This window comes from Gallus gallus, chromosome 7 (genome assembly GCF_016699485.2).
Source record: "Gallus gallus isolate bGalGal1 chromosome 7, bGalGal1.mat.broiler.GRCg7b, whole genome shotgun sequence".
Classification (NCBI taxonomy): Eukaryota; Metazoa; Chordata; class Aves; order Galliformes; family Phasianidae; genus Gallus; species Gallus gallus.
In genome coordinates this window covers 24,874,421-24,884,387 of record NC_052538.1, presented here as the reverse complement: position 1 = coordinate 24,884,387, position 9,967 = coordinate 24,874,421, and the positions used below count along the sequence as shown (strand labels likewise).

At 46.9% G+C, this 9,967-nt stretch overlaps 1 protein-coding gene and 1 non-coding gene across 12 annotated transcripts in view; both read right to left on the bottom strand.

The window, feature by feature from the left end:
• Positions 1–638: 638 nt before the first annotated feature.
• Positions 639–727, bottom strand: MIR3530 (microRNA 3530). Its single transcript, NR_035342.2, has one exon. It is a non-coding gene; the product is annotated as a microRNA 3530 (primary transcript).
• A 4,120-nt stretch (positions 728–4,847) lies between these two features.
• Positions 4,848–9,967, bottom strand: part of MRAS (muscle RAS oncogene homolog) — a 34,813-nt gene continuing 29,693 nt past the window's right edge. For all 11 annotated transcript variants that reach the window (XM_015289777.4, XM_046943403.1, XM_040703250.2 and 8 more), the window contains 3 exons: positions 9,697–9,796; positions 8,339–8,418; positions 4,848–5,715 (listed from right to left, as the gene is read on the bottom strand). In XM_015289777.4, coding sequence (XP_015145263.1) covers positions 5,616–5,715; positions 8,339–8,418; positions 9,697–9,796 — 280 coding nt within the window. In that variant the 3' untranslated portion in view covers positions 4,848–5,615. The remainder of the gene's footprint in view (positions 5,716–8,338; positions 8,419–9,696; positions 9,797–9,967) is intronic.

Here is a 9,967-nt window from a genome sequence, read left to right as displayed (position 1 = left end):
GCCTGACCACTCTCTGAGAGAAAAAGGTTTTCCTTATGTCAATCTAAACCTCCTCTGGCACAACTTGTGGCCATTTCCTCGGGTCCTGTTTGTTGCCTGGGAGAAGAGGCCAAACCCCTCCTTATCGCAGCCTCCCTTCAGGAAGTTGTAGAGTGCAACGAGGTCTCCTCTGAGCCTCCTCTTCTGCAGACTGAACAATCCCAGCTCTCTCAGCTCTCCTCATAAGATCTGTGCTCCGCGTCTCCTCATCTCTTGAACACCTCCATGGACAGTGACTGCACCCCCTCCCTGGGCAGCCTGCGCCCATCCTGAGCTTCCCCTGGTGCAACCTAAAGCCACTGAAAACACACTGCCTTCCTCCCCATAGCACCGGTCCGGCTGAAGCTAACCCTGCCCCAAGGGCTGGATGGATGCTGTGCTGGACAAATGGTGTCCTTCAGCAATGCTATTTATACGGCCCTCTACCACGGACAGAACCCTTCTGGCCAAAAAGAGACGGGCAGCCCTCACCACGCTGCACGAGAACGTGGGAATGAAGCTCTGTGACCGGCTCTGTGGGAAACTCAGCTCCTCAACGTGGCTGGGGCTCTCGGGAAGCTTAGTGAAGCAGGATGAGGGAATGGCAGGAAGCTCCCGGGGAGGGCCGGCCAGCGCCCATCCCAGCTCACACCATTGTGCTTTGTTCAGCCGCCACAATGGTGCGAGCAGAGCGGGCGCATCAGCCTTCACTTTGAATTTCCTGCTTTTCGTCAGTTCGCATCCTGGGGAGTGCTGTTTGAAACACAGCTCTCATTAAGGAGCTCGCAGAGAAGAATGCCCTGCCTTACCAGCATGTGCCCGGGCTGCCCAGCAGCTTCCCAGTGCCAAAGCTCCAGCTCTAAGGGCACGTGGGCTATTGAGATGCAGAGGGGCGTGCTGAGCTCCTGGCATGCTGACGGTGTTTTCCTCCTGCCTCTCCCCAGCAGTACCTGTCCATTTCTCCCACCTAACCCCACAACCACATATGGGTGGGCCCTGCGGAGCTGAAGGGAGCAGCAGGGATTTCATAAAATGACAGAATCTTTGAGGTTGGAAAAGACCTCTAACATCATCCAGTCCAACCATCGTTCCATCCCCACCGTGCCCACTGACCATGACGCTCAGTGCTACAGCCTCATGGCTCTTGAACACCTTCAGGGGTGGTGACTCCACCACCTCCCTGGGCAGCTTCTGCCAGTGCACTACCACTCTTTCTGAGAGAAATTTTGCCTATTTTTTTCCTAATATCCAACCTCAACCTTGCTCGAGGCCATTCCCTCTCATCACTGTTTCCTGGGAGAAGAGGCCGACCCCCCCTCACCACAACCTCCTTTCAGGCAGTTGTAACAGAGCCATAAGGTCTGCCCTGAGCCTCTTCTTCTCCAGACTGAACAATCCCAGTTCCCTCAGCTGATCCTCATTTGTCACAGCGGTGGGAACAAAAGCCAGCCCAGAGCACACTGCTGTGCCACAGCATCGGCTCTCCCCTTTGGGGATCCAGCAGTCCCAGAGCTGTTGCTCGGCACTGCTGCAGGCAAGTCCCATGTCATCCCAGCAATGCAAAAGCATGCCTGTGGGATCATCTATAAAATATTTATTGCCCTCACATGAAGAAGAAGAAAAAAGCCTGCATAATATTAGTGGAATCCCTGGTAGCCAAACATTGAATTATTCACAAGTGCAAGTGATGTTCACAAGAATGCTTGGGCTGCAAGTTGCAGTTAATACAGGTCATGAAATTGATGACTTCTGTGTCAGACTTTGCTCTGATACACTGGTGAGTCCCTATAAACAGGTGAGATGACTTGGTGGAAGAGGAGCTAGAGCACCCACAGACTTCTCTCAGTGCACGCAGCTGCCTAAAGATCCACCCATAGAGCCATTGCTCATCAGTCTTACCTGGCTGCTGCTCCAGAAAGACCTCTCTGTTCCATCTGAAAGTCCCAGCAAATGCCTTGGATGTCCTGTTACATCTTCAGTGATGTGAAACATGTACACACAGGACACAAAATTGAGCCTGTCTGACCGCTGGCCCCAGCAGAGCTCTCATCCCCGCACAGAGAGCTACATCCCAGCCCCGCAGCACTCCTCAAGCAGCTGCATCCTTTGCCTCAGTTCTCCTGTAGTGCTGGATGTGTAGATGTGCTACAGCACTTTGTACATGCACTAAAGCTCTGCCTGTCTGCTAATCTGTAGTTGATAGAGAAGGTTGGCCCAACTAAAAGAACGTGCTTCCAAACAGATCTCTTCCATCCAGTTTCAGGTACATCCATTGATGTGATGGTTGTTGCATTGCCTCGAATAGTTTCTGTCCTCTTTAGCCCCCTCTCTAGCCCGTACATAGCTGAACCCTGACATCCAGCATAGCCCACCACTTGTGCCTCTTAAAAACTGTATCCCATAGTCCACTCTTAAAGCTCTGTGGCAACTGCCTGAAGTTCCCAAGCATCACAGCAGCATTTAGCAACCATCCCTCACAATCACTGGCGCTGAGCAAGGCTCTGGGCAGTCTCAGTTCTGGCTGCATCATGGTAATAATAATAAAAAGAACCCACAAAAAAGTCTGAGCTAGTATTTCAGTGCTGTCCTCTCCATGCCTACCAGTGCCGTCTGCTCATTTCCTCTTCATCCCAGACACACAATGTATGTCTAAAACCTTCAGCCTAGCCCAGTTTACAAATTCTAGTACAGCTGTAGGTTTTCAGAGCCAGCCAAAATTAATTACGGCAGATTAAGGAACAGAGCAACGCAGTGCAACGGCCTCTTGTTTAATGCAAGCATCTGATCCAAACCAAGCAATCCCAGCCTCCCACTAAGCTCTTGCTGTCATCTTGTTCCCTATCTCTGCTGTTTTCCTACTGAGCACCACAATCCGAACAGTTTATTCAGATGTAGCCACGTTCTCACTCAGCAGCTTTGCCTTGGCTGAGACATCGCTCACTTGGACCACCAGACCTATCAGGTACCACGTGCTGCAGATGGAGGGAGGGTACTCTTGGACTAGAACAGCCATGAATGCAAAAGGGTGAGGTATGTGGCAATAGGCTTTGTATCCCTTCAGTGCTCTAACAGTTTGATCAAGGTGGATAAATCAGAGCATGCTCCTCCCGAGCCTTATCATTACACCCATTCAGTTGTTAATTTGCTCCTTTCCCCTCCTCCCCACACTCCCCTGCAGTAGCTGTTAGTTGCTAAAGCAGCTGAAAGAACAATTAAGATGCTTCAGAAAAAGCAGACAATTTCCCGCACGCAGCGCTGAGTACCCCACAGATGCGACTCGAGATGCACACATGCTGTTTGCAGGCAAGCGTTCCCAAGGGTCCGGATAAAAATAATAAGGACAAGGGGTTTCAGCAGAAATCAGGTTATTTTTAAGTGGAAGGGCTCTAGGGGGTATTAGCAGGGCTCCCTGAAAATGCCACCAACCTCTTGTGTGGGGGATCCCACAGATTAGTTGTTTGTAATTAAAAAAATTAAGCCTGTACTCAGACTAGACAGGGACTCTGGCAGGAAAGCAACAATGGGGTTACATCAAGTTGCCTTGGTTGTAAAGCATCTGATACCTCTCAAAGGCAGAATGAATACAATGCATGCAGGGAGATCCACCCCCAGAAGATATTGGCAGGTCCCAAGGGCCGGGGTTTGACCCGGATGCTTCAGTCACCGTGCTTCAGCCAAGGAGAAAACCAGAGCAGGAGAAGCGCAGGACGGGCTGCAGCCAGCTCTCAGCCGACACTGGATGCTGCAGCTTTATGACCTCTGTCCAAAATGAGGGTCCACAAGAAGTATTTCTTTCCACTACCCCCATCCTCAATCTATCCCCAGCATCTGTCACTGCACAGAAGAGGATGGAGGCAGCTGAGCCGGCATTACGCTAAGCAGCTTGCTGAGACGACTGCTGTCTTTTGGCTGTAACAAAGACTGGACAAATGAGGAAGATGTTTTCGTTAGCTGCACTCACCTGAAACACAACCAGCAGCCAACTCCCACTTTACAAGGTGGTCTGGCAAAGAGTCAAGAAGTGAAATCCAGCAGCAGGTTATAAAGGCAAATACAAATGTTTGAGTTTGTGTTGATACACCACCTTCCATGAATCTTCAGTATCCAGTGCCACGATCTGCCGTTCTCAGACACGTATCTCTCAGGCATTCATGCTCTGCCAATACTTTAAGTTAAGCCAATAAAGCATATTTGAATAGGATTCAACCTGATGAAAAGCAAGTTGTTACTTTCAAAGGAGGTTAGTGACCTCATGAATTGAGCTGATGGCTTCGGTCCAGCAGATGACAATCCATTAAGTTAAAGAAAAAAGAAATCACCACTACAATCCTGACTGCCAATAAAGGTGTGAAAGAAAAACGTGGCCCCTCCAGGATGTGCACAATCATCTTTCTGGCAGCTTGAATGGCTGCGGTTTTTTTGCCTTGCCTTTTCATAAGGCAAAAATATTTAGTCTCTGCTGCTTTCAGTGAAACATTTTAGATACACAAGGCTTATGAAGAGACACATCCCACTTGAACCACATTTAAAACACCTCTTCCTTTCCAGTCATCGACTCTCAGGGAAGAGAAGAAGAAGAAGAAATATTAAGCCAAAGCCCCATAAACAGATTTTTTTTTGTCTGAGTGCAAGATGAGCCTGGGAAAAGCAAAACAATTCATCTACCCCAGAGTGGATTGCAGGGAAAGGTTAAGGAATAATAAAGAAGGTTTTAGATCACACCACTTTACACACATTTATAAGGCAGAAATCCAACACTCAGATAACAAACTCAGTTCACTTTTTACTTCCTCTCTCCTTCCCCTCAACCCCTTAAAGATGCCATACCCTTCCATTTGTAAATTACTTTAATTTAAATACTTCCAGGTTAACAAAACATCTTAACTTTGACATGCCCCGAGTTACAAAACAGAAATAAAACCTCTTGACAAAGGGTAGGAAAAAAATATCTCCAAGCCCAAACCCCCTTTTCTAAGCTGGAGTTTATGGTCTGTGAGCTGGCTGCCCTCCAGAGTCTGACACAATGTCTGGAGCACCCAGAGCAGCTGGAATTCATTTTCTTCCTTCAAATCTATGCACTTTCATATGAAGTTGTGTTTTGGCACTGCTGCATAAGAAAGAGTTCAGTGCAAAAAGTCTAACCCCAGCCATGTTTCTCTGCAACCCAACGCCTGCTGAGCAAACGACAAAAAAAAAAATAGAGAAGAGGACAAGGAAAAAAAAAAAAAAGAAAAGCCCTTTCCCTTCTCCCACACATACACACACGACTGTACCAAATGGGTCTATTCATGGCTGCTCATAAAAGGGTCACAAGGAGAAATGTTTGCAGATAAAACCAACACATTTTTTTTTTCTTTTAAACACACACCATGGAGGCCTCTGGAAGGAGCTGGAAACGTTCGAGCATCAAAGTCCTGCTGCTCCCTTCCACCTCCTGCTAGCACTGCTCCATGCAGCCCCACGAGCAGCCCCTTCAGCTGATTGCTGGGGTCCAGACCCCTCGAGCCGCCTCCTCCGAACCAGAGCTGCTGGGAGCCTCAGGTCATGGTGGGTTGGGAGCAGGAGGGAGATGTCCAAGGTGCTCCTGGGTGCCCTCGTCACAAAATTGCACATTGGAGTTTGTGGGAGCCTGTGGCTCGATCCCCTCTCCATTTGGTCTTTTTCTTCTTCTTCTGGCTTTTCTCTGGGATCTGTTGCCTGTTTTGGGAGGGAGGGAGAAAGGGGAATAAGGTGAGGCCAGCAGCCACAAGGCTGGGTCAGACACTTGACTGGGGTATAAATACATATACTCCCATAAACTCCTTCCACCTAAGCACAGACTCTCACACCACACACCTAACAACAACCACCTCTCTTTTCAAGGGAAGAGGAAAGACGCCCTACAGAAACATCACGGCTAAGAGCAGGGATGTATGTCCTGAGAAGGCACAGTGCCTCCAGCTGCCGTGGGAGAACTGCTACCTGCTTCCCTGACAGAGGGCTACTCAACTCACCTGGGAAACAGGGATGCTCCAAGAAATGCAACATCAACCATCACCCAGAGAAGCTGTGGATGCCCCATCTCTGGAGGTGTTGAAGGCCAGGCTGGATGGGGCCCTGGGCAGCCTGATGTAGTGAGTGGCAGCCCTGCCCATGGCAGGGGCTGGCATTAGGTGCCATTCTATGGTTCCATGATTCATTCTACAATTCTATGACACAGGATGCCCCGAGAAATAAACTGCCCCAGAAGGATTTGGTTTAGCTGGCACTGTCTCTTAGCCACTGATGTGGATGTGGTTTTGCATTTTTTCGTTTTTCAATAAAAAAAAAAAAAAGGCATCTACTGCCAACAAGGTTCTGGCCTCCCATGGAACTTGTGATGAGCTCCAGTGCACTGGGAGCAGGATGCGCCCTGTGCCCTTCTCTGTGGCTTGTCCCAGGAAGATTCTGGCTGTAGCCATAGCTGTCAAAAACACAGCTGCTAGCCCACCTGTGCCATGCTGCAGCAGCCCTCAGTCAGGTGGGCTGTGAGCAACCTCATCTCATCTGCTGTTATGCTGGTGGCTTCTCCCTTCTCATGAAAAGATGAGGCACTGCTCAGTCATTACTGTTTAAAGAAAAATGATGGTGAAATGCTGCATCAGATCCTCAACAGGTGCTACACTGACAGTCCTGTGCCATCAGATATAATACCCAGTTTTGTCAAGCTGTAATAGCCTCAAAAACTTCAGGGGAGCTGTACCCGATCACACCAACTACTCAAGTCAGTCCAACATTGCAAATTCAACAGAAGGCTGTGTAGCTCAAACACCTGACAGGCAGGTGGTGGACTTAAATTTTATTGCAAGATAAACCACACAGACATAGTCAGCGTCCATTGACTCCGAGCCTAAATAACCAACCTGAGAGCTTGAATAGTTCAAAATCAGTCTCTTTGCTATGCAACGTGCTAGGCACCAAGCTGAGCATTTGGACCAAGTTATCAGGACCAGAATGAGACAAAGCTGGGAGACAAATCACATGGTGTCCTTGACGCCACAGAGAATTTCACATGGCTAGCAATAACCCTCACTGTAACTACTTCGGGGAATGAGGTACATCACCTATATTTTAGGTTATGAAGCACATTTTCAGGGCTTGAAGTCAGTGCTGTATCATTACAGTGCTCCATCCAGACTGTGTCTGGAGTCACGTTATGCAGAGAAAGCAAACAGAGCCTCACCATCTTATTTTTGTTATGTTTCATTTTTTTTCCCCCTAGAGTAGAATAGATTGTGGTAAGAGCTTGCTGTAACAAAAAGTAATATCTAGCCAACTAATGCTGAGTTCCAGAACAGTTGGGAAACAGCTTGGGACATTTCCAACTCTGCTCTGTAGTTCTCCAAAGACTTTCTGCCCCCTGCTTTTCAGATACGTGGGAAGAGTGGGCAGTACCATCTGCTTTTGATAGAGGCTGGCTTGAGGCTGTGCTAAGATATTCACAAGTACAGATACGTTGTGAATAAATGTCTCATGGTTTAATTGCCAAGCAGGGCACTTTGACTGCATGGTGGGGAGGAGCATTATTTCAGCTCAGCACCCTCCCAGCACATAAAAAATGAAGGCCCAGAAAAACCTGGCAGACAACCCCTGCCAGAAAAACAAATCTTCAGAGAGATTTGAGGTTATCAACGAGATGCTGAGATGTGCATGCAGCTCTTTTCCTGTGAGGCAGCCAGGATTTTGGACAGCAGTACTTTGCCAACAGCAATGGGAGCTGGGTTCACCCGGAGAGCAGGCATTTGCCAAAACGAACAAAAGCAGCTCATGCCAGAACTGGGAACAAACCTCTGCTGTCTGAGGAGGAAACCTGTGGCTTAGCCATTAGATCATGATGTTTTTCATACAAAATGGCTTAATTTTTTTCCATTTAGCGAGCAGAAAATGGCAAAACTCACCTATGAGATTAAAAAAATAGACAGCTCTTTAAATTTAGGGCAACACGAGACCTTGAGATGAGAAAGCCATGAAGAAACATATTACTGGCCCACAGCTTTTAATACTGGCCTTTTAGAGCCAATTGTAGTAAGCGTTGCTTTCTTCAGTGACAAGCTTTTTTTTTTTTTGTCATGGTCACAGCTAGTTCTGAAACTGTTTAGCACTGGTACCTTACAAAGGTAACATCCTGTCAGTAACATTCACGTGCATGCACAGAACAAAGATTACTAAAACCCAGAAATCAATTACCCCAACCAGCCCATCTCACTCCGGCCCCCCAAGGTGTTTTCTCCCACTTCTCCAAGCCAGGACTCCTGCACGTCCCATCCACAGGCATCAACTGAGCCAAGTGCTTACAGCTTACCTTATTACCCTTACGAGATCATGGAAGGCCTTGTCAACATTTAGAGGTGGGTCCTTGGCACTAGTTTCTATATATGGAATCTGAAGGAAAGAAGCATACCACGAAAGAGGTAACTATCAGCTTATATGTTGGAAACAAACCAGTTTCAAAATGAAAAACACTCCACAAGATGGAGAAACAGGGCGTCTAAGACACTAGAGAAGTACCAGTAAACAAAATGTTGTCATGACACTGCTATCAACATCTTCATACTTAAAGAAAGCTTGGATTTGGGGAAGAGTGATCACAAGACTCCATGTAGCCAGATGTTCTCTCTTCCTAGGTTGTGTTTGTAGACACAGCAATTGCCAACAGTGATTGAAAGATGAGCACTTGCCAAAAATTCTTGTTTGCCACATCTTATTAGGACAACGGCATGAATATTTCATGACTAGAATTCCCCTTTGGTGTAAAATGATCTTCGTCTTCAAAGTCTAACAAACAGATGGAGCCTCCTAGAGCACTTGTCCAGCACGCTGGCAGATTGATAAAATTGCCCTCTTATGAAGCATTTACATGCACATCCTTTTCCAAAGTGTGCACATACAGATGGGTGCAACGTGTTGTGCTGTAGTTTCAGTATACTGGCTCTTACAGCAGTGAGCTTCCTTGGGGAGGGGAGGGAACGAATCTGCCTGCCAATTCCCATTGTGCCTCGTTTAGAAACAGAGCAGTTTGCCATCTAGGCACAGCAAGCTGCCAAAAGGTCTCAGGCTTGTTTGCTTTTACCTTTACCTTTTTATTATGCATCTCCTATGGGAGTTGTTGCCTCCCTCTGGGTATTCAGGACTTCTGGCATTTAGAGGTGATTAGTGAGGTATCATGTGATGTACACCAATCCAAGAGCAATTTCTCAGGCTAAACTCGTGTGAATAGTGCAGAGCTAGGATGGTGGGCCAGATTTATGTAGACTTCACAACCCTGTAACTTCATTATCTTTCACAAGTTTATTTCATGTGGGCACTTCGGTATACTTCTTAACTCCTGACCCTGCTTTTTCAGTCTGAGAGGTTGTGCTTTCTTCCCTCATTTGGAACATTCACATTTCTCACTGTTTGCAGACAGCTTGTACATACGACTTTATGACAGCCACAGATTTGCTGTAGCCTGGCATGCAGCAGAGCTTCAAGTTCCAGTAACGAACTGACCCTACTCTGAGGGAACTCTATAGCTCCTGCTTTGTGGTAGACGAAAACGCAATTGCCAATGTTCAATTCTAAGAAAAATACTTTAATTCAGCTCCATATAAGCAGGTAATTCAATTCTGAATGCCTGTAATGGTATTTAAAAGAAGCAATTAAACAATTTTACAGACTTACATTATGTTTTGTTGCCATTTCTCTTCCCTGTTCTCTGGTAATTTTCCGTAAATGCATTAGATCAACTTTGTTTGCCACCAGAATCATTGGAAAGGACTCCCTGGAAAAAAAGAAAGAGCAGTTATTAGTGTTTTGTATTGTAGCCTGCTAAGTCTAAGTTTCACTTTCTAATACTGACATCAAGCATTTTCAGCTACAGATGTACCATGTAATTATAAAGAAATATAAAGATAGATCACACAAACGTACATCAGCCCCCAGACTGAACTAC